The 27,671-nt window shown below is 39.8% G+C and overlaps 1 protein-coding gene across 1 annotated transcript; it reads left to right on the top strand.

Moving 5' to 3' along the window:
- The first annotated feature begins 975 nt into the window (after positions 1-975).
- On the top strand, positions 976-27,445 carry NDP (norrin cystine knot growth factor NDP). Its single transcript, XM_054566394.1, has 2 exons — positions 976-1,188; positions 27,218-27,445. Exons 1-2 carry the CDS (start codon positions 1,009-1,011, stop codon positions 27,443-27,445), a joined length of 408 nt encoding a protein of 135 aa, XP_054422369.1. The 5' UTR covers positions 976-1,008.
- Positions 27,446-27,671: the final 226 nt, after the last annotated feature.

Raw genomic sequence — 27,671 nt, forward strand, 5'->3', positions numbered from 1 at the left:
CTTTGTCCAAGAGGTATATGGTTAAAAGAACAAAGCAAATTTCAGGAAAACCAGTATAGCATGATCCCATTGTAATGGTAAGTTTCTGCTCCAACAACCACTTATTTTTTTAAAATTATACCATGTGCTCAGGCTACAAAGATGGCAGAAATGTGTGACTATGTTGGCAAATACAGGTATTGCCTTAACCACACTGGAGACTATTTAGCATAACGCATATCTCAGATGCAGTTTGTCACTGATGCTGAGTGACATTGGGGTTTAAAACAAAGACAGGATGAGCCCAGAGCACAAGAGTGGAAAACTAGGTGGGTGGGTGGGTATGGACTTGGAATTGGAAAATGTATTTCCTTCCTGTGGGACATGACCTGTGTTCGTTAGTGCTGACCTTTCTCCTTTCTATCCCTGTAAGCTGATGTTGACACCAAAGCTTAATGAGAAACCGAATAGACACCACCAGCTAGGGATAATGATGAAACCACCAACTTCAGTTATACTGTGGCCAGAACCACATGTTGAATCTTAACCATGGGCTCAAACTTCTTGCTCGTAGAAACATGGATTCCAGCAATTAAAGTCAACATGTTCTTCCATTGACCCACTGTTTCCACCCTCAAATGCTTATAAATATGTAGCATAAGCTATGAAGGGGGTGTTGAGTGGATGACAGTTTATGCTAATGACACTCTAGAAAACAATATTCTCTACTTGAAATCACATGGAAAAATTCTACTCATTACCTCCTGGATTCCATTCGTTTTTCTCCATAAATGTTTCTGGGGAAAATAATTTCTGTTTTTATTCTAGCTGTGCAGCAGATACAGTGATGATGGATTGTAAGTGCAAAGAGGAAGACAAAACTCTGACATACAGAGGACAATGACAACCAGAAAGCTTCAGCCAGATCCTGATCTTTCCTTGGAAGGAACTGAATCCTAGGAGGTGAAGGCATTTCTGATTTTTAGTCCTCTGCCTCCCTCTGCTGTTCTTCTTGAGTAGTTTTTCCTGATGACAATGAAAAGTCATGTACTGGCTGCATCCTTTTCTATGCTCTCCCTGCTGGCGCTAATGGGAGATACAGACAGCAAAACGGATAGCTCCTTCATGATGGACTCGGACCCTCGACGCTGCATGAGGCACCACTATGTTGATTCTATCAGTCACCCACTGTACAAGTGTAACTCAAAGGTAAGAGAAAGATCTCTGTGAAGGTAAGAATTACCTCTAGAAACAGGAGGAAAGCCATATTCCTTTGTCAAGGGATGGACAAGTATTATGATAATCCAAACCAGAGCTATATGGCTGGCCCACACATCTTGTGGGAGAATCATGTTTTTAGGGTTTCTCAACATGCTTTGCACTTTTGTCAGTAAAGCTGCCTAATTAACCATGTGTACACGCAGCCACCTTCTCTCTTTTCAGTCTGTTCTAAATCAACAGAAAAGGCTGGAATGTTCTCACAATAAAATTGTTGCTAAACACAAGATAGTAGAGGAGCATTTCATCTTTGGTTGTGAGATTTATGGGTGGTAGAGCCCTTTTTCAAGAAAGAAAAACAGAGTCTACAAGTTATTGTAATGCCTTCTACCTCCACCAGCAATGAAGAGGAAGGGAATGCAAGAAGTATCATTGAGCAGTGAACTGTATTTCTTGAGGGGTTCTTCAAAGAGTTTCCTGATGAAACAGTTGGTCATTGGCCTTGTGGTCCCAGCTTTTCTTCACTTTCCATGTTTATGTTAAAACGATTCCAAAAGATAAATGGTAATTTGATCATTTGTCATTTGGAGATTGTATGTTTTTTGCCCAGGTAACCTATGCAACTGATGTCTCACTGTTGAGACAAGTTGTGGAAAAGAATACCATGCTTCAAAGGTCACCGAGAGTGACCAGCCACATGAACCACCCAGAAGGAAGGCACATAGTAGGGAAGAACAGACTCAGAATGAGAATTCTCATGACTGTCACTGCTGCAGTCACATGGATGAAATTTGCCCACATTTGGTAAATAAGAATTTGTCTAGGCCAACATCAGGTATTTTCACTTTTAGTCCTGAGACTAAAACCACTTAACCATTCTCATATGGCAAGTATTTTTTAAATTACCAGTATAATTAAGAAGTTTTTGTACTATCAACCACTAGAATTAAGACCATATATGTAAATCTCTCTATTCGCCATCTGAAAACATTACAACTTCTGTCTGCCTTTAAAATTTCCATAACTTCTCTGATTATAGCTCAATGATGATGGCTTGTTTTAGTTTAGAAGGATCAGAATTTGAGTGAAATCATTTTAACCATTATATTTGTAAGCTCTAGGACTGTGGGAAAAAAATAGAGCTAGGGAGAAAGATTGTGACAAAGAGATAAGTGTTACCAAACAGCACAAAGGATATTTGTCCCAAAGCTCTGCTTCTACCTAAGAAAAACTTTCTTTCTCTTATTTGCACATGTAGAGCTAAAAAAAAAAGAAATAAACTTAAAATTTTGCAAGATGCAATCCCTTCTCAGGAAAAAAAAAAAAAAACCCTAAAGCCAATTTTTTAAAAAAGACGGGATGTTTTTATAACTGCTTGGAAATTGACTGGAACAATTATTAGCTTCTCATTCCCCACCCCATATACTACTAACTAGGATTTAGTGTTTCTTATTCCATGAATGATTTCTCCCTCTGTTGGGTTTTCCACCATAATCATGATCCTTTAAAAAATGAATTAAAATTATTTTAAAGAAAGTGTCAATATGATAATAAGAAGGAACAGAGAGATAGGAGCAGATTCAAAAAGGAAAGAACATGTTGGAAATATTCAGTGAAATTAGGAAGGAGTGCCTCAACAATTATCACATTAGTTAAGGGAAGGTAATAGAAGAGATTTCATTAAATTTAACCCAACAAACTCACAGTGCTTGAGCATGAGTCCTAGAAATAGACTTTAGCTTACCTTTGTTCACCTCTGTTTCTTCCAGAATGCTAAGGTAGATAGTAAGAGAAATGTTTGTACTTTCATGGGAACAATCTGTTTTCAAACATCCCAAACTATCCCAAATATAGCAATAGTTTTATGTAAATGGTGCTTGTAATTACAAACCTTTCTTCTTTGGCCATTAAATATACCTGACAGAATCTCAATTACCCAGACCTTTCCTGGATTAGGTTTTCTTTACATATCCAGGAAAAAAAAAATTCTCATTTTGAATTAGTCTATAATTCTTACCTTTTACAGACTCAGGCTCGTCTTTTCTCTAATGGGTCTCATATAACAAAACTATTTGTCTTTATAGACTTGGGATAAAGCATTTAGCCTCTCTCTAGAAAACAGCCAACTGAGGTTTTTACAAAGAGAAGACAAGGGTAGATTTTTACTCTCTGCAAAATTTTCCCTCAACATGATATTCAAAGGCCATTATTTACTAAACCCATGCCTACTGTCTGTCTTTCAATTGTTAACACTTCCTGCCTTACATTTATCCAGTGTCTGGCCTTAGGAAGACAGGTGAAGGGGAGCTTGTGACCCAGGGAAGGGAGGGCACCTGCTTGAACAGCTAATGTGTCCCTAGTATGCAGCACTACATAGTACATAATCTAATCATTGCTGACAAACCTGTGATGAAAGCAATTATCATTCCCATTTTACTGGCAAGGAAAACTGAAACCTGAAGAAGTATTAAGTAGATTATTTGATGTCTAGGAGTTGCAACGTCTGCCTCAGAGCATTCACCTTTCAACTACTTGGCTTCATATCGGAGGTATGTAAGTAGAATGCAGGAACCACTATTTAGAAGTCCAGGCTCAACTTCTGATCTGCTGACAATTATGATTTATATTCAGCAACCTTTCTAGAACTAAAACTGAATGCTTACTATGTGTAGGCACTATGGTAAGTATTGGAGGCACAAAAAAAATTTTTTTTAAATAGTTTTGGCTCTCATACTGTTTACATGTAAATGGGGAAGAGAAGGAAGGGAAGCTTTTCAGGGAGCTTTCTATGAAACTGCCTGTTCCCCCTCACCATGAACTTGCAGCTGGCCAGCCCCAGGTGTCTGTTGCCTATCTCCTAGCAATTCAGGAAAAAGTTGAGATGGGGTCAGGCAGAAAATACTGGCTGCAGTGATCCACCAAGGTCAGTGTGGCCATAGATTAGGATGTGCCTGTTGGCATTTAGTGGTAACACCTTCTAGTATCGAGTACAAAAAATCCTGGGAGTGGCAGGTTTATTTACAATCTTCCCTGAAATTCTCTGTGAGTAAAGGCTATAGAACAAACAGGACAAAAATCAGTAGTTAGTGGAAATGTGCTGTTTGGGACATCTTTAAGGCAACTGAGGCATCCCAGGCTTTTAAGAAAAACCTGGTTTCAAATTCCAGCTCCACAGTTTGACAAGTAAGGAAAGTGAAATAATTATTTGGTGCCTCAGTTTTTTTATAAAATGGAGCTATTGCTGTCTACCTAAAGGCTTGTGCATGAATCTTGGTGATAATATTTGTATAGCAACCAGCACAGTGTCTGGCATATAAAATGTATTAATAAATGATATTATGATCTTGATGATGAAGTTATAAACTGGACAGGTGTTTGGACTCACTTTTCTATTTCAGTCACTACTGTGACCTCAATAACTGTTGGGATCTCCTATAGTCTTAAAGGATTAGGAAAATAAACCTCATTGTGGTTCATGTTGAATACAGAAACTTGGCAGGGGTTGTTGGAGCATGCAGAAAAGAAAAGTAAATGTAAGCCACTGTGCTGGGTGCTAAAAGGAGGGATAAAAGTCAAAGAGAAATAGATCTTGCTGTCTGACCTCCTTTCTTAAGTGAGTGGAGGAAAGAGAGACTGGAGGGGAGGCACTTCTGGATCCAGGCCAGGGAAAAGTTTTCAGGAACTGAAACTGGGAATGGAAGCTGGTGGGGCAGGTCTGTGAAGTCTGAGTTGGGTGAGGAGTTGGAGATGGTGACCCTAGGCTAGGGGTGTGGAACCATGACATAAAGTTGTCTGAATTCTGAGAGGCCTCAGGAGCTGCAACAAAAGAGAAGAAGGAGGAGGGATCAGGCAACAAGTCCTGGGAAAATTCCCAGAGTAAAAGGTACCTGGCATGCCAAGGACTGAGCCTTGATGTTGGGAGGTAGTGTTTAGGTCCTCAAGCCATCTCCTACTGGTGTTCCTGAAGCTGATAGAGTGGTAGAAAAAAATGGAGGAGTCAGAAATACTAAGTTTAGCCCTAGCTGATGTGGCTCAGTGAATTGAGTGCCAGCGTGTGAACCAAAGGGTCGCATATTCAATTCCCAATCAGGGCACATACCTGGGTTGTGGGACAGGTCCCCAGTAGGGGATGCACAAGAGGGAACCACACATTGATGTTTCTCTCCCTCTCTTTCTCCCTCCTTTCCCTTCTCTCTAAAAATAAATAAAAAATATTTGAAAAATATTGCATTTATAACACAATTAAGTATTGAGGAGATAAGAGGGGTTTTCGTTTGTCTGTTTGTTTTAAGGAACAAATATATACTGGATGCCTGCTATGTACAGGCATTGTGGTATGTACTGGAGGCACAAAAATGTTAAAAAGACAGTTTTGGCTCTCATAACATTTACAAGTAAATGGGGAAGAGAGGGAAGGGAAGTCTTCTGTATTGCAAAGGCCTCTTCATGTCTGATTGAGTTATGACCAAAGTAAAGGGACCAGATTCCAGTTGAAACTTGCAGAGTTCCCACTCATCCTATCACCACTCACCACCACCACCATCTTCCCCATAAACACTGCTTCAATCCCCTGGTTGCTATTTTGCCAATACCCTAGGACTAGCACAGTCAGTTTAAAGGTCAATCTGGGTCCCTAGAGGTGAATTGAATAGTCATTTATTGAGAATGTTGGTGAGCAAAGGTTAAGGAGAATCATGAGTAAATCTTGTTCCTGAGAAAGGGATAGGTGTTTCAAGGGGTTCCATAGAATAAGAATTGTACAGTGTTCTCTGCTGAGAAAAATGTAAGATATGTTTCTCACTCAATTGGGGTAAAATAGCCAAACCCTATTCTAGGAAGTGACAGGTGCATCTTTATTCTGATACTGATGGAGACATCTAGTCAGTCATGCCTGAGCCAGGAATTTATGGGGTTCAACATGACAAAAGAGGAAAGTGACTTTGGCAATGATAAGCCTTTCAACAAAGGATGATGAAAAGTATCTGTGTTTGGGTTTTCTCTCATTCAAAAGATAGTTATGTATTGCAGAAAAGACATAACTGTCTAAGAATTATGGTAGGTCACCAGAGAGAGCAGAGGCCTGGGGTCTCCAGTGCATTCTTTCATCTGGGCCCAGGAATCACAGCAGGTTACAACCCTTGCAATGTAGCTTGAACTTGCCCATGACCAACTTGAACAATTTATGAAAAATGAGGGCTTGACTGGCTGATTGTCATGGCCTAACAGTATAGCAATGTGTTTAGGAGAAAATGCTCAGGAATCAGGCTGTGTTGGTTCAGATGGTCTGCCCTCCATTCTACAGCTCTGTGCCTTCAGGTTGATAGCTTATCCTTTGCCTTTTAATTTCTTGATTTGTAAAATAGGAAGAGATTACTTTTGAAATGATTATTAAGAATCAAGTTGCATATGAAGGGCTTGGCCTGGTGCCTGGAGCCTGGTAAACATTAAATAAACATTACATATCATCATCTTTACTATTTTTTATTATTGCTCAAGGACCTTTTTATTACTCTTAGCCTCAGCACATGGAAATTGTATTACAGCATGAAGGAGCCCATTCTTGAACAAACACTCTGCACCTGGCATCTCTGTTCACATTGGAAGAAACTGGCTTTAACATCCAGCTGGAGCCAAGTGAAAACATGGTTGGGAGAATACAAAGGAGCTGCTGGAGGACTTGCCTAGCTTCCTAGCATCAGGCCACCTCTTTGGGAAACATCAGATAATAAAAATTAAACTAGACCCAAGGCAGATAACATGTATCTGTCACCCACCTGGGCTACAAGAAGTCAATAAGTCTTATGAACAATAACCAACTGTTGAACCCACTGTCTAATGATGGAGCCCCATGTAGGTTCATTGTCAAAAGAAGTTCCTTTCCTGATTTGATAATAGAGCAGTGTGGACACTCTCCATTAAGAACACAAGTGCAGTTCAAAATGTAGAGGAATCCTCCCATGTTATTAAAACACAACCAAGTCACCTAAGCATGAGGAATGTATGTCAACTACAAATTGGGGTCCACTGTGTTTTCTCAGGTGAACTGATGTTTGCAGGGTGTCAAAGGTTGACTGAATTGAAGGATGAATTGATTAGGAGTTAGAGAGTGTGTGGTAGTATCCAGTGAACTTCTGACACTCCCTGGGAGTCTCCAAATCACTGGAAAATGGAGTTAAGCAAGAGTCTTGACAGTGAAGGAGATATTATCTAGGACTGCCACAGATCTTAGAAGATTCAGCTCTGCATTAACTTGGAGGTGCTGATGACGTGTCCCAAAAAGTTCATAGGACAAACTTGAAACTTTGGTGGAAATTATATATAGTTAGGGCTCCCAGAAGCGAGTCAAAGTAGATCAGAGAAAGGTATGAGTTGGCTCAAGTGTCAGGAAAACATATTAATATCAGTAGGCAGGATAATATCGTGATTCAGACTTGGTGTTTTGTTTTAGACGGAACCGAGTTTGACTCAAGCATTGCCGTTTACCAGATATGTGAGTCTGAGCAAGTTACTTAAACTCTCTAAAGCCTCAGTTCCCTTATTTGTATCAAGAGTACAGATAATGGCACTTTTAGCATAAGATTGTTGTGAGGATTAAATAAGATGAAATGTAAATACTCAATAAAGTTTAGCTGCCATTATTACTATTAACTAAATGATCACTACCTGGTGATCCATCTGGAGCAGAGCCTCTCAAATTTTAACAAACCTAGGGCCTTCCTAGTCAAAGTATAGATATTAGCCCAGCAGTACTCACATCAAACAAAATCTTTTGAGAAATAAAGAATATCTGATCTCAGAACTACTCAATCACATTCTAAATTTTAACAAGATCCCCAGATGATTTACAAGCATATTGTAGTTTGAGAAACTCTGGTCTGGAAGAGGGCAGAAGATGTTCATTAAATCTGTAACACAAGTGAGGCACTGCAGAGACTAAAATGTGCAATATGAAGAGTGAACCTGGAGAGCATTATCCTTTCCACTTCTTTTTATTATTATGTTGTTGTTATGGCTGTTTAATTTAATTTAATTTATTTTTCTTACTCAAATACATTTGTCTCCATGTTCCCGCTACCACATTCCCCTGCTTCACCCACCCCCACCTCCCACCATCAATCCTTCCCAACTTTGGCTTTGTCCATGGGTCCTTTATACATGTTCCTTGACTTGATGCTTCCTTTTCATTTCCCCATTACCACTCACCCTCCTTCCTTGTCATTACTGTCGGTTTGTTTTTTATTTCAGTGTTGCTGGTAGTATTTTTCTTGCTTATTTCACTTGTTGATTTGGTTCCACTTATAGATGAGATCATATATCCTCCGTGGAGAAGTGTCTGTTCACGTCCTTTGCCCATTTTTTATTGGATTGTTTGTCTTCCTGGAGTAGAATAGTGTGAGCTCTTTAAATATTTTGGAGATCAAACCCATGTCCAAGGTATAATTGGAAAATATATATTCCCATAGAATTGGTTACCTTTTCATTTTGATGATGTTTTCTTTAGCCATGCAGAAGCTTCTTATTTTGATAAAGTTCCATTTGTTTATTCTTTCCTTTATGTCCCTTGCTCTAGGGGACAAATCGGTGAAAATATTGCTGTGTGGAATATCTGAGAGTCTCCTGTCTATGTTCTCCTCTATGACTTTTATGGTGTCACACCTTATACTTAAGTCTTTTATCCATCTTAAATTTATTTTTGCATATGGTGTAAGTTACTGGTCAAATTTAATATTTTTCGCATGTATCTGTCCAGCTATCCCAACACCATTTGTGGAAGAGGCTATTTTTACTTCATTTTATGCTTCTGTGCCCTTTGTTGAATATTAATTGACCATAGAGACACGGATTCATTTCTGGGCTTTCTATTTTGTTCCATTGATATATTTGTGTGTTCTTATGACAGTAACAGACTGTTTTGATTACAGTGGCCTTGTAACATAGTTTGATGTCAGGTACTGTGATCACTCCTACTTTGTTTTTCTTTCTCAAAATTGCTGCGGCTCTTCAAGTTTATTTTTGGTTCCATGTATTTTTAAAAAAATATTTGTTCTATATCTGTAAAATATGTCATTGGTATTTTAATAGGGATCACCTTGAATCTATAAATTGCTTTGGGTAGTATGGGCATTTTAATAATGTTAATTCTTCCAATTCAAGAACATGGTATATGCTTCCTTTTATTTGTGTCTTCCTTAATTTCTTTCTTCAGTGTTGTGTAGTTATCCGAGTATAGGTCCATTACCTCCTGGGCTAAGTTTGTTCCTAGATATTTTATTTTTCTTGTTGCTATAGCAAAGGGGATTTTTTTCCTGATTTCTGATTCTAATATTTCATTGTTGGTGTACAAAAATGACTTCAATTTCTGTATATTGATGTTATATACTGCTGTTCTTCCAAATTCACTTATTACACTAAGTAGCTTCTTGGTGGAATCTACAGGGTTTTCTATGTACATTATCATGTCATCTGCAAACAATGACAGTTATACTTCCTCCTTTCCAATTTGGATACTTTTATTTCTTTTTCTTGTCTGATTGCTGTGGCTAGGACTTCCAATACTATGTTGAATAGAAATGGTGAAAGCAGAAAACCTTGTATTATTCCTAATCTTAATGGGAAAGCTTTTAGTGTTTGCCTGTTGTACATGATGTTGGCTGTAGATTTCTCTTTTTCTTCTAATTGTATTCTGAATTAATTAATTAATTAATTAATTAATTAATTTTTATTGTTCGAATACATTTGTCTCCACTTATCCACCACCACTTTCCCCTGCCCCACCCAACCCCACCCTTCCCCTCAATCCTTCCCTACTTTGGCTTCATCCATGTGTCCTTCCCACCCATTCCTTGATTTGACACTTCCCCTTCCCCTCCCTGCTACCCCTCTCTCCCTCACTCCTGTCCCTGTCAGTTTCTTCTATATTTCAGTGTTGCTGGTCATGTCTTCCTTGTGAGCTTGCTTGGCTGATTACGTTCCACTTATAGGTGAGATCATATGGTATTTGTCTTTCAACATTTGTTTTTTTTTAAAGTTTAATTAGACATTTTATTAAAACAATTAAGCCTTTGACAGATAATGATGGCTAAAGAGTCCAAAATAATTCTGATTTTTATTTATTTATTTCTCTAAATTTATTTATTTATTTTTTTCAAATACATTTGTCTCTGCCTCCCCCTCACCACTTTCCCTTGGCCCTGTCCTCCTTCCCTCCCTCAGCTCTTCCCCTTTGGTTTTGTCCATGAGTCCTTGCTATATGTTCCTTGACTTTCCCCTTCCCTTCCCTTTCCCAGCCCCATTTCCTTCCCTCTTGTCTCTGTTGATTTCTTTTCCTTTCAGTGTTGCGGGTCATATTTTCTTTCCATCTTTGTATTGTTGGTTAGGTTCCGATTATAGGTGAGATCATATGGTATTTGTCTTTCGCCACCTGGCTTATTTCGCTTAGCATAATGCTCTCCAGTTCCATCCATGCTGTCACGAAGTTTAGTAGTTCTTTTTTTTTCTTTCTGCCGTGTAGTGTTCCATTGTGTATATGTACCATGATTTTTTGATCCAATCATCTACTGATGGGCATTTAGGTTGCTTCCAACATTAGGCTATTGTAAATTGTGCTGCTATGAACATTGGGGTGCATAGGTTCTTTTGTATTGGTGTTTTGGTGTTCTTAGGGTATAGTCCCAGCAGGGGAATCACTGGATCAAAAGGCAGTTCCATTTTCAGCTTTCTGAGGAAATTCCACACTGCTTTCCACAGTGGCTGCACCAGTCTGCATTCCCACCAACAGTGAACTAGTGTTCCCTTTTGTCCACAGCCTCGCCAGCACCTGTTGTTTGTTGATCTGTTTATGATGCCCATTCTGAACAGTGTGAGGTGGTACCTCACAGTGGTTTTGATCTGCATTTCTTGGATGGCAAGTGATGCTGAGCATCCTTTCAAATGTCTCTGGGCCCTCTGTACCTTTTCCTTGGAAGAGCGTCTGCTTAGGTCCTTTGCCCATTTTTTGATTGGATCATTTGTCTTCTTGGAGGGGAGTCGACTGAGTTTTTTATATATTTTGGAGATCAAACGTCTATCTGACGTATCATTAGCAAATATGCGTTCCCATATGGTTGGCTCTCTTTCCATTTTGCTGATGTTTTCTTTAGCCGTGCAGAAGCTTCTTCTTTTGATGAGATCCACTTGTTTATTCTTCCCTTTATGGCTCTTGCTTTAGGAGACATATCGGTGAAAAAATTGCTGTGTGGGATATCTGAGAGTTTCCTGCCAATGTTCTCCTCTAGGACTTTTATGGCATTGTGACTTATGTTTAAGTATTTTATCCATCTTGAGTTTATTTTTGTGTATGGTGTCAGCTGATGATCCAATTTCAATTTTTTGCATGTAGCCATCCAGCTTTCCCCATACCATTATTTAAAGAGGCTATTATTGCTCCATGTTATGCTTCTGCCCCCTTTGTCAAATATTAGATGCCCCTATAGATCTTGGCTTATTTCTGGACTTTCTATTCTGTTCCACTGGTCTATGGGTCTGTTCTTGTGTCAGTACCAGATTGTTTTGAGTATAATGGCGTTGTAATAGAGTTTGATGTCCAGTATTGTGATCCCTCCTACTTTGTATTTCTTTCTCAAAATTGCTGCGGCTATACGGGGTCATTTATAGTTCCATATAAATTTTTGAAATGTCTGTTCTATTTCTGTGAAATATATCATTGGTATCTTAATAGGGATTGCATTGAATGTACAAATTGCTTTGGGAAGTATGGACATTTTGATGATATTAATTCTTCCAATCCATGAGCACGGTATATGCTCCTTTTTATTTATATCTTCCCTAATTTCTTTCTTCAATGTTGTATAGTTTTCTGCATACAGGTCTTTTACCTCTTTGGTTAAATTTATTCCTAGGTACTTTATTGTTCTTCTTGCTATAGCGAATGGTATTTTTTTTTCTGATTTCTTCTTCTATTTCATTGCTGGTGCACAAAAATGCCTTTGATTTCTGAATGTTGACTTTGAATCCTGCTGTTTTGCGAATTTCACTTATTAGGTTGAGGAGTTTTTTGGTAGAGTCTACAGGGTTCTCTATGTACACTATTATGTCATCTGCAAACAATGATAGCTTTACTTCCTCCTTTCCTATTTGGATACCTTTTATTTCTTTTTCTTGTCTGACCACTGTGGCTAGGACTTCCAATACGATGTTGAAAAGAAGCGGTGAGAGCGGACATCCTTGTCGTGTTCCCGATCTTAGTGGGAAAGCTTTCAGTTTTACCCATTGAGTATGGTATTTGCTGAAGGTATTTCATATATGGCCTTTATTACGTTGAGGAATGCCCCATTTATTCCCATTTTGCTGAGTGTTTTGATCATAAATGGGTGCTGTACCTTATCGAATGCTTTTTCTGCATCTATCGAGATGATCATGTGGATTTTGTCTTTTACTTATGTGATGTGTCATGTTTACTGATTTGTGTATATTGAACCATCCCTGCTTCCCTGGGATGAATCTAACTTGTTCGTGGTGGATAATCTTTTCAATGTATTGCTGGATGCAGTTTGCCAATATTTTGTTGAGGATTTTAGCATCTACGTTCATTAGCAAAATTGGCCTGTAGTTTTCTTTCATTCTAGGGTCTTTACCTAGTTTTGGTACCAGGGTGATGCTGGCCTCATAGAAAGAGTCTGGTAGTTTTCCCTCCTCTTGGATTTTTTGGAATAGTCTGAGAAGAAGAGGGATTAGCTCGTCCTTAAATGTTTTGTATAATTCTCCTGGGAAACCGTCAAGCCCTGGGTTTTTGTTTCGGGAGTTTCTTGATGACTGCTTCAATTTCCCCAGCTGTTATCGGTCTGTTCAAGCTTTGTTTCTTCCTTCTTCAGTGTTGGAAGTTTATACTTTTCTAGAAATTTGTCCATTTCATCCAGGTTTTCAAATTTCTTGGCATATAATTGTTCATAATACCTTCTGATGATCCTTTGTATTTCTGTGGTATCAGTTGTTATTTCCCCTCTTTCATTTCTGATATTATTTATTTGGGTCCTCTCCCTTTTCTTCTTGATGAGTCTGCTTAAAGCCTTGTCGATTTTATTTATCTTTTCAAGGTACCAGATTCTGGATCGGTTGATTCTGAGTCCTTTGAATTGTTCTTTTCATCTCTATGTCCTTCAGTTCTGCTCTAATCTTGACTATTTCCTTCCTTCTACTTCCTCTGGGATTTATTTGTTGTTGTTTCTCTAGTTCTTGAAGTTGTAGTGTGAGGTCTTTTATTTGAAATGTTTCTATCTTTTTTAGGTCGGCCTGTATTGCTATGAACTTCCCTCTCAGGACTGCCTTTCCTGTGTCCAATGGGTTTTGGACTGTTGTCTGTTCATTTTCATTTGTTTCCAGAATTTTTTTGATTTCTTCTCTTATCTCATTATTGACCCATTCATTGTTTAATAGTGTACTGTTTAGTCTCCATGAGTTTGCAAGTTTTTGAAGTTTCTCTTTGAGGTTGATTTCGAGTTTCAAGGCCTTGTGGTCTGAGAAAAAGTTTGGTATTATTTCAATTTTCCTGAATTTACTGAGGCTTGCTTTGTGTCCTATCATGTGGTCTATCTTTGAAAAACTGCCATGAGCATTTGAAAAGAATGTGTATTTTGCTTCTTTGGGATGTAAGGTTCTATATATGTCAGTTAAGGCTATTTGATTCAGTGCGTCATTCAGCTCCACAATATCCTTGTTGATGTTTTGTTTCGAAGATCTGTCCATTTTTGGCAATGGGGTGTTGAAATCCCCTACTATCAGTGTGTTGCTGTCTATATCTTTTTTGAAGTCATCCAAAAATTTCCTTATATACTTGGATGCTCCTATCTTGGGTGCCTATAAGTTTACAATGTTTATGTCTTCTTGATAGATTCTGCCTTTAAGTACTATAAAGTGCCCCTCTGGATCTCTTTTTATGGCCTTTGTTTTGAAATCTACTTTGTCTGATACAAGTATGGCAACCCCTGCCTTTTTATCATGCCCATTTGCTTGGAATAATATTTTCCATCTCTTTATTTTCAATCTGTGTAGGTCTCTTGCTCTGAGGTGGGTCTCTTGTAGGCAGCATATTTGTGGGTCATGTTTTCTTACCCATTCAGCTACCCTGTGTCTTTTGATTGGGGCATTTAGTCCATTCACATTGAGAGATATTACTGATAGAAACTTAGTCGTCTTTTCTCTTTGTACTTGTGTTCCTCTCTCGCTCATTCTTTGCCTTCATCTGCTTAAACCAGTCCACTTGGCATATCTTGGAGTGCTGGTTGGGTAGAGATGTATTCTTTTATTCTTCTCTTGTCTGGCTAACTCCGTATTTCCCCTTCTGTTTTAATGGAGAGCCTAGCTGGGTAGAGCAGCATTGACTGTAGGCCCTTGCTTTTCATGGCTTGGAATATTCGTTGTCATTTCCTTCTGGCTTGTAGTGTTTCTGTTGAGAAGTCAGCTCCTAGGCGGGGCCCCCTTGTAAGTTACTTTCTCTTTCTCCCTTGCTGCCTTGAGGATTCTCTCTTTGTCTTTGACATTTGCCATTTTAATGATGATGTGTCTTGGAGTGGACCTCCTTGAGTCCCTCTTGAGTGGGGTCCTCTGTGCCTCCTGGATCCATGAGAGCCTTTCTCTCCTCAAATTAGGGAAATTTTCCATCATTACATTTTCGAGGAGGTTCTCTATCCCTTGCTCCTCTTCTTCTCCTTCTGGTATCCCTATTATATAGATATTATTGCATTTCAGGTTGTCCTGCATTTCCCTAAATGCCTCTTCATTCTTTTTGAGTCTTTTTTCCACTTCTTGTTCTTTATGGGAGCTTTTTTCTACCTAATCCTCCATCTTACTGATTCGATCCTCGGCTTCATCCAGCCTGCTTTGGATGAAGACTTCTACTGTGTTCTTCAATTCAGAAATGGTATTCTTCATATCCTCTTGTGTCTTCTTGATAGTTTCTATATCCTTTTCCAGGTTTATATAGTTTGTTGTAAGATCCTGATAGTTTCTCTGCAGTTTCTCATTGTTCTCTTTGAGCTGGCTGAGCTCATTGAGCTTCCTTAGAACCATTGTTTGAATTCATATCTGATAGTTCCCTTGCCTCTATTTTATTTAGCTCTCTCTGTGGGGAGTCCCCTTTTCCATTCATTTGGGGGGAACTTCTTTTTGTTCCCATTTTTGTGAGAGTCTGTTAAGTAATTTACTATTTATTTATGTATTTATTTATTTATTTATTTATTTATTTTGTCTTCTGCTTCAATTGTGCCCTCTAGATTTCCTGAGTTTGTGGATTAAATTTCTATGGTAGTAGGTGGGTCTTTTTATTTATTTATTTATTTATTTATTTATTTATTTATTTATTTATTTTTCCCTTTACTTTTCTCTCTGGGCCTGCCTCTGATTATGTCAGTTTTTGACCCTATATGACCTTGGGTTGTTTGTTTGAGCCTTCCAGGAGTCCACTGTCTGTGTCTGACTCCTGCTTGGGATAGCTCTGTGACCCCTTCGGTCAGGGATGGACTATTTGTTTGGATCTCTCTGCACTCTCATGCCAGCTCCTTGAGCACGTTCCCCGGCTCGGCATGATCCCTAGGCCACCTGGGCTCACATGTGCTTGCCCCATCCCAGGGGGATTATTGGCGACCTCGTGTACTCTTTTCGCCCCCCTGGCTGTCGAGCACCCCGGCACTGGTCAGTTTAGGGTCTTCTATTGTGTGCTTTCCCCACTTTTGGCTCTTTGGGTGCATTGCTTGCCCTCGCCAAATGGATACTATGGAAATTGAAGGAAGTCAGCTCCAGGTATCTCCGGTTAATCCTGTCTTCAGTCTCTTATCCAGGTGCTCAGGACAGCTCTGTGACCCCTTCCGCCCGGGATCTACTAATTCTGTGAGCCGCTTCGCAATCGCGCGCCGCACAGGTCAATTTACGCCTGCCCTCGCCATTCTATGCTCTCCCTCGCAGGCCATTTTGGTACCAATCTGTGGGACACCTTGCCAGCCCGTGCGAGCCCTCGCCAGCCCGCGCAAGTCCCCACACACATGCGCCAACCCTCGCCGGTCACTCAGCGCAAGTGTGCGCGCCTGCACTGGGTGGTTTTGGTCACCACCTGTTTTATCTCACGTAGCATAATGTTCTCCAGTTCCATCCATGCTGTTGCGAAGGGAAGTAGCTCTTTCTTTCTGCTGCATAGTATTCCATTGTGTAAATGTACCATAGTTTTTGGATCCACTCATTTATGTACGCTTCCAGCACTTGGCTATTGTCAATTGTGCTGCTAAGAACATTGGGGGACATAGGTTCTTTTGAATTGGTATTTTGGGATTCTTAGGGTATAATCCCAACAGTGGAATTGCGGGGTCAAAAGGGCAGTTCCTTTTTTAGCTTTTTGAGGAAATTTTGCACTGTTTTCCACAGCAGCTGCACCAATCCGCATTCCCACCAACAGTATACTAGGGTTCCCTTTCCTCCATAACCTTGCCAGCAACTGTTTGTTGATTTCCTTATGATGGCCATTCTTACTGGTGTGAAGTGGTATCTCATTATGGTTTTAATTTGCATCTCTGTGATGCCTAGGAGTGCTGAGCATCTTTACATATGTCTCTGGGCCCTGTGTATGTCCTCCTTGGAGAAGTGTTTGTTCAGGTGATTTGTCTAATTTTTTTTTAAAAAAACTAAAATGATGGTTTTTAATGGGAACCAGAGATATGGTTACAATTTCATAGCCTGACACAAAAAACCCATGGGTGATCAGGAGTTGGAAGATTACAAAATAATGAGGGTAACACTGGGAATAGAAGGAAAGCTGTTAAACAACCTCAGCAGGCAGGCTAATACGGCTTCTCTCTGTGATCCTGTCTGTGGTCACCCCTGGAGTCCATCTTTCCAGGGCCAAAGCCACCTCTGTCCCCACCACTCCGGCCCCCTCAGAAGCCCCCATGGTCCCCGCCTCAGCCTTGGTTGCCACATTGATCATAGCCTCCTCTGTCACCGTGACAATCAATCTCCATAGCTACCCCCCATATTAGAGCCTCCTGGTCCCCCTCCTGGGCCATCTAGTTTAGAGGCCTTACACTGGTTGCATTAATTACTCCAAGAGAAGGTCATGTTCTCACATGTAGGATTAGGATACTTCCAGTCCCCAGCTCGCTGCTGTCCACCACCACTTGCACTGAGGAATCTTCCCCAGCCATCACCACCACTGCCACCACCTCCATAGTCTCCATGGCCCATGGGTCCTCCTCACCTTCGGCCTCCACAACCATTGCCACCACCCCGATTGAAATCTGCTTGCCAAGTAACAAATGAAACCTTAATAGGATTCCCAGAGAATCCCTTACCATCAAACCAGTCAATAGCCGCTTTAGCAAAAGGTGGGTCATCAAATGATACTGTTGCCTCTCCCTTCAGCTTGCCCGTTTCCCTGTATGTGTATAGATTATTCATGGGCTGTCCTGTTTTCTTATTTGTCTTAATAATACCAATCTGCTTAAAGTAATCGGCAACAGACTCAATTGTAACATTCTCGCCCAGGCCTTGTACGAAGATGGTGGTGTTGTCTGAATTATCCTGTTCAGAGTAAAGATGTGATCCTTGGTCCCAAGGGCCACCAAATTTATTGAGGCCACCACAGTCACTTCCGCACATGCTGCCTCTGCCTCCTCGGCCACCTCCACAACCTCTGGGTTCCTAGCCACCACTGCTGCAGTTGTAAACACCACCACCACCCCAGCCTCATCCAACATGGTCCTGCTGGCCTTCCCCTGTAGCCGCCACCACCACCACCACTACTACCAGCACTCTGATCCTGATTGCCATAACCACCACTAGTGCCACCACCACTCATGGAGGACTAATCTTGACCATAGTTACCTCCACCACCCCCTCTGCCACCTCCACTGCTACTGTTGTACTGGTTCTGCTGTCCATAGCCATGAGGAGGACTATAGGAGCTTTGCTGCTGTCCATAGCTAGGCTGCTGTCCACCATAGCCAGATTGCTGACCATAGCCCCCACTCTGCGGCCCATAGTTGCTGCTCTGAGAACTGCTGCCATAACTTCCCAAGGTGCTACTAAGAGCTAGCTGCTGGCCATAGCCAGGGTAGAACTGCTGCCCATAAGATGACTGAGAACTCTGTCCACTTCCATAGCCACCAGCTGAGCCATATCCTTGGGGAGCTGACTGAGTGCCATAGCCTGTGTTCTGGGTCTGTCCGTAAGAACTATAGGTGCTCTGGCCATACCCTGAAGTATCCCCTGACTGGCTGTAGCCACCATAACCCTGCTTTCCATAGGGACAATTGCTCTGCTGGGAATAACCCTGCCCAGGGTGGGTGGGGTAGGCCTCATAGCTTTGGGTCGCTTGCTGGGTATAGTCTTTTGAGGCCAAGTTGGTGCATGTGCTAGTGGCCAACACATGATAAGACTCAAGTAACGCAGTGCACCAATGCCTCAAGAACTGAGCAGCCTTTGCCCATTTTTCAAGTGGATTGTTTGTCTCCCTGGAGTGGAGTTATGTGAGTTCTTTATATTTTGGAGATCAAACCTCTGTCTGAGGTATCATTGGCAAATACATTTTCTCATATAGTTGGCTCCCTTTTCATTTTGCTGATGATTTCTTTAACCGAGCAGAAGCTTCTTATTTAGTTGAAGTCCCATTTGTTTACTCTTTCCTTATTATCCCTTGCTCTAGGGAACATATCGGTGAAAATATTGCTGCATGGAATATCTGACAATTTCCTGCCTATGTTCTTCTCTAGGGCTTTTATGGTGTTGCAACTCGTATTTGAGTCTTTTATCCATCTTGAGTTTATTTTTGTGTATGCTGTGAATTGATGGTTGAATTTCAATTTTTTGCATGTAGCAATCCAGCTATCCCAACACCATTTGTTAAAGAGGCTATTATTGTTCCATTTTATGCTTCTGCCCCCTTTGTCAAATATTAGTTGCCCATATAGACCTGGGCTCATTTCTGGGCTTTCTATTCTGTTCCACTGGTCTATGGGTCTCTTCTTGTGCCAGTACCAGATTGTTTTGAGTATAGTGGCTTCATAGTATAGTTTGATGCCCAGTATTGTGATCCTTCCTACTTTGTTTTTCTTTCTCGAAATTTGCTGTGGCTATTCGGGGTCATTTATGGTTCCATATAAATTTTTGAAATGTTCTATGTCTGCGAAATATGTCATTAGTATTTTAATAGGTGAATCATTGGTATTTTAATTTAGTAAATCTATAAATTGCTTGGGGGAATATGCATATTTTGATAATGTTAATTCTTCCAATCCAAGAACATGTTATATGTTTCCATTAATTTGTGTCTTCCTTAGTTTCTTTCTTCAATGTTGTGTAGTTTTCTGAGTAAAGGTCTTTTATCACCTTGGTTAAGTTTATTCCTAAGTACTTTATTTTTCTTGTTGCTATAGCAAAAGGGGATTTTTTTTCCTGATTTCTGATTCTGATATTTCATTGTTGGTGTACAAAAATGCCTTCAATTTCTAATATTGACTTTGAATGCTGCTGTTTTGCTAAATTCACTTATTAGGTCGAGTAGTTTTTTGGTGGAGTGTATGGAGTTTTCTATGTACACTATCATGTCATTTTCAAACAATGATAGTTTTAGATCCTCCTTTCCAATTTGGATGCCTTTTATTTCTTTTTCTTGTCTGATCGCTGTAGTTAGGATTTCCAATACTATGTTGAGTAGAAGTGGTGAAAGCGGACATCCTTCTCTTGTTCCTGATATTAGTGGGAAAGATTTTAGTTTTGCCCCTTGAGTATGAGGTTCGCTGTAAGTTTTTCATATATGGCCTTTATTATGTTTAGGTATACCACCTTTATTCCCACTTTGCTCAGTGTTTTTATCATAAATGGATGCCGCACCTTATCAAATGCTTTTTCCACATCTGTTCAATTGATCATGTGATTTTTGTGTTTCCTATTATTTATATGATGTATTACATTTATTGATTTGCAACAATTGAACCATCCTTGCGTCTCTAAGATGAACCCCCCTTGATCATGGTGGATGAACTTTTTAATGTATTGCTGGATGATATTTGCCAATATTATGTTGAGAATTTTAGCATCTATGTTCATCAGCAATGTTCGCCTATAGTTTTCTTTCTTTGTTGTGTCTTTATTTAGTTTTGGGATTAGGATGATGTTGGCCTCATAAAAAGAGTTTGGGAGTCTTCCCTCTTCTTGGATGTTTTGGCATTGTCTGACAAAGACAGAGGTTAGCTCTTCCTTCAATGTTTTGTAAAATTCTCCTATGAAACCATCCAGTCCAGGGCTTTGTGTGCCAGTAGTTTTTTTATTACTGCTTCACTTTCACCAGCTATTACTAGTATTTTCATGCTTTCTCCTTCTTCATTCAGTGTTGGAAGATTATATTTTTTTAGAAATTTGTCCATTTCATTGAGGTTTTCAAATTTCCTGGCAGATAATTTTTCATAGGAATTTCTTACAATGCTTTGTATTTCTGTGTTATCAGTTGTAATTTCTCCTATTTTGTTTTTGTTATTATTTAGTTGGGTCCTCTCACTTTTTTCTTGATGAGTCTGCTTAAAGGCTTGTCAATTTTCTTTATCTTTGCAAAGAACCAGCTCCTGGATTGGCTCATCCTTTGAATTGTTCTTTTCATCCCTATGTCATTCAATTCTGCTCTGATATTAATTATTTCCTCCCCTCTACTCACTCTGGGCTTTATTTTTTGTTCTTTCTCCAGTTCTTGAAGCTGTAGAATTAGGTCTTTTATTTGAAATGTTTCTATGTTTTTAGATAAGCCTGTATTGCTATGAACTTCCCTGTCAGGACTGCCTTCACTGTTTCCCTTAGGTTTTGGACTGTTGTCTGTTCATTTTCATTTGTCTCCAGAAACTTTTTAATTTTTTCTTTGATCTCATTATTGACTCATTCATTGTTTAATAGCATGCTAATCAGTCTCCATGAGTTTGAATGTTTTTGAGTTTTTTCCTTGAGGTTGGTTACTAATTTGAAGCCCTTGTGAGCTGAGAAAATTCTTGTTATGATTTCAATTTTCTTCAATATGCTGGGGCTTGTTTTATGTCCTATCATGTAGTCTATCTTTCAAATATTCCATGCGCATTTGAAAAGAATGTGTATTTTACTTCTTTGGGATGAAAGGTTCTATATATATCAGTTAAGTCCATTTGATCTGATGCGTCATTCAGTTCAATAATATCCTTGTTGATATTTTGTTTGGAAGATCCATCCATTGTTGACAGTGGGGTGTTAAAATCCCCTACTGTCAGTTCATCACTGTCTATATCTTTTTTGAAGTCTGCCAAGGTTTCCTTATATATTTGGGTGCTTATATGTTGGGTGCACACAATTTTGCAATGTTTATGTCTTCTTGATAGATTCTCCATTTGAGTATTATGAAGTATCCTTTTGGGTCTCTTTTTATGGCCTTTCTTTGAAATCGATTTTTTTCTGGTATAAGTATTGCTACCTGTGCTTTTTTTTTCCTTGCCTATTTGCTTGGAATATTTTTTTCCATCCCTTTACTTTCAGTCTGTGTAGGTCATTTGTTCTGAGGTGGGTCTCTTGTAGGCAGAATATGTGTGGGTCATGCTTTCTTATCCATTCAGCTATCCTATGTCTTTTGATTGGGGCATTAAATCCAGTTACATTTAAAGTTATTATTGATAAGTACTAATTCACATTTTCCCTTTGTACCTGAGTTCCTCTCTTTCTTATCCTTTTTCTTCATCTTCTTAAAGCAGTCCTTTTAGCATATCTTGCAGTGCTGGTTTGGTGGAGGTGTATTCTTTTAGCCTTCTTTTCTCTGGAAAACTCCTTATTTCACCTTCCCTTTTCATTGAGTGCCATGCTGGGCAGAGCAGTCTTGGTTGCAGGCCTTTGCTTTTCCTGACTTGGGATATTTCTCGCCATTCCATTCTGGCTTGCAGTGTTTCTGTTGAAACATCAGATGCTAGCCATATTGGGGCTCCCTTATATGTTACTACCTCTTTCTCCCTTGCTGCCTTTAGGATTCTCAGTTTGTCTTTAATATTTGTCATTTTAATGATGATGTGTCTTGGAGTGGGCCTCATGGTGTTCCTCTTGATTGGAACCCTCTGTGCTTCCTGGACCTGTGTGACTTTTCCTCTCCTCAAATTAAGGAATTTTCCTTCATTTCTTTTTCAAACAGTTTATCTATCCCTTGCTCCTCTTCTTTTCCTTCTGGTATCCCTATTATATGGATATTATTATGTTTCAGGTTGTCCTGAATTTCCCTAAATGCCTCTTCATTGTTTTTGAGTGTTTTTTTTTTCATTTTCTTGCTCTTTTTTTAGTTCTTTTCTACCTTTTCCTCCATCTCACTGATTCGATCCTAGGCTTCATCTAGCTTGCTTTTGATTCCTTCTACTGTGTTCTTCAATTCAGAAATTGTAGTCTTCATTTTTTCTTGCCTCTTTTTGATAGTTTCTATGTCATTTTTCATTCCGATATAGTTTGTAGTACGTTCCTCATAGTTTCCCTGTAGTTTTTTTGTAATTCTCTATGAGCCCCCTGAGCTCATTGTGCTTCTTTAGAACCATTGTTTGGAACTCAATATCTGATAGTTTACTTTCTTCTATTTCATTTAGTTCTATTTCTGGGGATTCCTCCTTTCCCTTTGACTGGGGGGTGTTTATTTGTCTCCCATTATTTGTGAGACTCTTCTCTTTTGCTTCTGCCTCTTAACTTGATCTGTCTTGATTTCCTGACTTTGTCGTGTGAACTTCTATGGTGGGAGACTGGTATTTTTACTTTCTACACCTGCCTCTGATGATGTCGGATATTGACCCCATCTGACCTTAGGCAGACTGTTCGAAACTTCCAGGAATCTACTGTCTGTGCATGTCTCCTTCTGTTGTTAATCTAGTCACTGTACACTCAGCAGTCAGGCTTAGGTACCACAGGGCAGATATCCTTTCCATTTTTCAGGAGCACTCATTTATGGATCTTATCTTACAAACTTCTTACTTTACATATCCAACACTCATATACAAAACACAACTATGTTTTAATATAGTTTTCAGCTTTTATTTATTTATTTTTTTTGTGAGAGTATTTGGGAGTAACTCTTTGCTTCTCTCAGTTTTTTTTACCATTTTTATTTTTATTTATTTATTTTTTCAGCTCTCTTTTATTTTATTTTTTTAAATATATTTGTGTCTGCCTCCCCCCCACCACTTTCCCTTGCCCCCGCCCTCCTTCCCTCCCTCAGCTCTTCCCCTTTGGTTTTGTCCATGAGTCCTTGCTATATGTTCTTTGACTTTCCCTTCCCTTCCCTTTCCCTGCCCCCCCCCCCGACCTTCCCTCTTGTCTCTGTTGATTTCTTTTCCTTTCAGTGTTGCTGGTCATATTTTCCTTCCATCTTTGTATTGTTGGTTAGGTTCCACTTATAGGTGAGATCATATGGTATTTGTCTTTCACCCCCTGGCTTATTTCGCTTAGCTTATGATGCTCTCCAGTTCCATCCATGCTGTCGCGAAGTTTAGTAGTTCTTTTTTTCTTTCTGCTGCATAGTATTCCATTGTGTATATGTACCATAATTTTTTGATCCAATCATCTACTGATGGGCATTTAGGTTGCTTCCAACACTTGGCTATTGTAAATTGTGCTGCTATGAACATTGGGGTGCATAGGTTCTTTTGTATTGGCGTTTTGGTATTCTCAGGGTATAGTCCCAGCAGGGGAATCACTGGATCAAAAGGCAGTTCCATTTTCAGCTTTCTGAGGAAATTCCACACTGCTTTCCACAGTGGCTGCACCAGTCTGCATTCCCACCAACAGTGGACTAGGGTTCCCTTTTGTCCACAGCCTCGCCAGCACCTGTTGTTTGTGGATCTGTTTATGATGGCCATTCTGACTGGTGTGAGGTGGTACCTCATGGTGGTTTTGATCTGCATTTCTCTGATGGCTAGTGATGCTGAGCATCCTTTCAAATGCCTCTGGGCCCTCTGTATCTCCTCTTTGAAAAAGTGTCTGCCACTGTCGATCTCTTGGAAGGAGTTTTTGCGCCTGTGTGTGTGTGTGTGTGTGTGTGTGTGTGTGTGTGTGTTTGTGTAGTACATCTAGGGCCCAATAATTGTTTCATAGTCTCTTCTTCAAGGAGGAAACATTTGAATTTGGCTATGGAGGGCAGTTGGGATTTCATTAAGCAGAGGTAGGGGGAAAGAGCATTCCTGAAAGAGGAAGGACATGAGCAAAAGCAAGAAAGAAGTAAATTCATGGTTCCATGAACTCCTATATAATTAAGCTTGATCAGAATAGGGATCTGGTGATGAGATTGAGAACAGTTGTAAGAAAAACTGGAAAGACAATGTGAAATTCACATCATTGAGGGTCTTAATGCCTGCTCAGGATTTTTAATTTTATTCTGAAGGCTAGGGGCAATCACTGATTGTGTTTATTGTACATCCATGCATTCTCCTTGCCCAGAAAGTCTAGCTCCCGAGGAAGAGGGGCCCATTGGAGGCGACCCCGGGGTCTTCAGCGCTGGAGTTCTTGTCCATCAGAATGAGCTGAAGGTAGAGCTTGAGACCCTCAAAATTTTAGTACAATCACTATCAGGCTAGTTCTACAAATGGCTGTACATTGTTGAGTTTGTCATTTTACAAACCAAGACTAATTGTCTGGTCACTCAAGGTCTATATTTGCTTCACCTGTATGGGTATCATTTGGAGATGATACGCTATCATGCCTTTGATTCTGGATTAAGTCTGTTAGCACAGGTTCACTATAGCCATCCAGACTGAAACTAGACATCTAAAAAATCCATTTTTGGAGGTGATTCTTTAAATAACTGATCTTCCTAATAGATTATTTACACTAGAGATGAGTAAATTGAACACTACTTCAAAATGAGATGTCAAAGAACTTTTCCCATGTAGTGATAAATGTGTGGAGAAGAGAATGGGGGAAGGTCTTGCACTCTCTCTCTCTCTCTTTAGAGGCAAAAAATTAGCACCAAGGATAGGCCCAGGTACTACTATGGCATAATCTCTAAAAACGTATTTCATATCATATCTGTATCACCTATCAATGTGAAGAGCAGGTAGGATAGAATCAAAGTGTTTATTATTTTATTTTTTATTTATTTTTTCAAATACATTTGTCTCTGCCTACCCCCCACCACTTTCCCTTGCCCCCTCCCTCCCTGCCTCCCTCAGCTCTTCCCCTTCGGTTTTGTCCATGAGTCCTTGCTATATGTTCCTTTACTTTTCCCTTCCCTTCCTTTTCCCCACCCCCCCTCCCTCCTTCCCTCTTGTCTCTGTTGGTTTCTTTTCCTTTCAGTGTTGCTGGTCTTATTTTCCTTGCATCTTTGTATTTTTGGTTAGGTTCCACTTATAGGTGAGATCAGCAGAAAGAAAAAAAGAACTACTAAACTTCGCAACAGCATGAATGGAACTGGAGAGCATTATGCTAAGCAAAATAAGCCACGGAGTGAGAGACAAATACCATAGAATCAAAGTTTTAATAAAACCAATACAGCTTATAATTGACATTTTCTTTCTGCCTCTGATTTTTCAGAGAAAATAAATTAGTAGATTTTATTTAGTTTATCTTCACCAAGCCCTGCAGGTTGTTTCCTAGTGTTTCATATTCTCTTATCGGTTGCTAAGAGATTGTTAAGATGCTTGGATGACCCAGCATCTTCTGAGGTAATGATCTATAATTAACAGAATTTAGTTTCTCTTCCATTTGGAAAGGTGGGCAGGCCATTCCTTTCTTTTAATCCTTGGGTATTTAATTCTGTCCTATATGATAATGTTAAAGATAATAGCTGGTGTGTTTTTAATAACAGCTGTTAATTCATAAAATATCATGGAGTAAATGTCAAAAGGTTTCATGTATATATGTATCATTTAATCTTTTATTTAAATAGTTTTAATTTTATATTCTTATTGTTGGTTCTGAAATTATAGGGCAACTTTTTCTCCATCACTTAATATGAAATTCATCAAGCAAGACCTTCCCACATAAACATGGACCAATAATCTTAGGTTCTCCTCACCCACTGTGTTCCACCAAATGGAATCAAGCTGCCCACCCTACCCTACCTATGACTGCCACTCTTAGGACAGAAGGATTTGTGAGCCTCTGCTATGTTCCCTTAATCTCTATACAAAATATTGAGTGTGCGCTTACATCCACTGTTCTGGGGATAACTTTGGTAGTTGGTGTCATAACCTTAAAGGAGTCTGTTTACTAAAACCACATTAAACCATTATAGAGAGCATATGGCCTCTGATACTTCAGCCCAGGCTTTATTATCATACTAACTTACCTTTGGAAATTAAGATGGTTAGAATGAGTTAATATTTGCCTTAAATGACTCTGAAAATGTGATTGCACAAATCTTAGGCTCCCTCAATGTACAAGCCCAGAAGTGCCATCCCAGGGCCCAAAATGTAACCCATTATTTTTTAATGCTCTTGTTTCAAGTTCTAGTAACTAGAATATTTTTTTTCCTAAGTATACTCAGGTTACCATTTTTTTCTTCTTCTGAAACCAAATTCCTTTTGTTTAGCAAGTCACTTCACATAACATTCTTTTTTTTAATGTAGTTATTCTTTGCTCTCTGATTTTAATTTGGAATGACTTTCTGCATTTTGAGCCTGGCAAAATTGGCATTAGGCAAATGGTAGACTCTCACCTGTTTGAAGAAATTCCTCTTGTTCTTTGATTTTTATTGCACATCAAGGTGGTGGGCCTCTTTCAGTTGTTCTAAACTATAAGTACACTTCAGAATTACCTAAGGAACTTTGAAAACCACAAAAATCTGGCACTGTCTTCAAGGATTTTAACTAAATTGGTTTGAGACAGGGCCTGGGTGTTGACATTTAAAAAATAAGTTTTACCAGATGATTCCAAAGTGCAACGAGAGTTGAGAGCCACTGGTCTAATCCAGCAGGAATTGGCAAAGAATGTTAAGTTTTTATAAAGAAGTTTGTGCTACCTGGCTGGGGTTTTGGCACCTCCCATAGGGTAACCACCTCTCTTTTCTCCCTAGATGGTGCTTCTGGCCAGGTGTGAGGGGCACTGCAGCCAGGCATCGCGGTCCGAGCCCTTGGTGTCCTTCAGCACTGTCCTCAAACAGCCTTTCCGCTCTTCCTGTCACTGCTGTCGGCCCCAAACCTCCAAGCTGAAAGCATTGAGGCTGCGCTGCTCAGGGGGTATCAGACTCACGGCTACCTACCGGTACATCCTCTCCTGCCACTGTGAGGAATGTGGCTCCTGAGACCTGCTGTTGAGTAGCTTCTGGATGAGACAACCTCCGCCCTCTGAGGAAGGCAGCTGAATCAGCCAGGGAAGGACTGGCAGGAAAAGAGTTAAGGGAAAAAATGCAGCAATTCCCACAGGATTCTGCATATTCTAGTAATAAAGACTCTACATGCTTGTTGACAGAGAGATACTCTGGGAACTTGTTGTCCACTCCTGTCTCCTTTCCCTGGTACAATATCTTT

Source organism: Pteronotus mesoamericanus, unplaced genomic scaffold (assembly GCF_021234165.1).
Source record: "Pteronotus mesoamericanus isolate MK-2021 breed Mesoamerican mustached bat unplaced genomic scaffold, CSHL_Meso_final contig_173, whole genome shotgun sequence".
Taxonomy (NCBI): Eukaryota; Metazoa; Chordata; class Mammalia; order Chiroptera; family Mormoopidae; genus Pteronotus; species Pteronotus mesoamericanus.

Excerpts from the sequence above, each read along its gene's own strand:
- NDP (XM_054566394.1), top strand. The coding sequence starts at position 1,009 with ATGACAATGAAAAGTCATGTACTGGCTGCATCCTTTTCTATGCTCTCC. Across the intron at positions 1,189-27,217 it reads TGTACAAGTGTAACTCAAAG|ATGGTGCTTCTGGCCAGGTG; the intron begins GTAAGAGAAAGA and ends TTTTCTCCCTAG.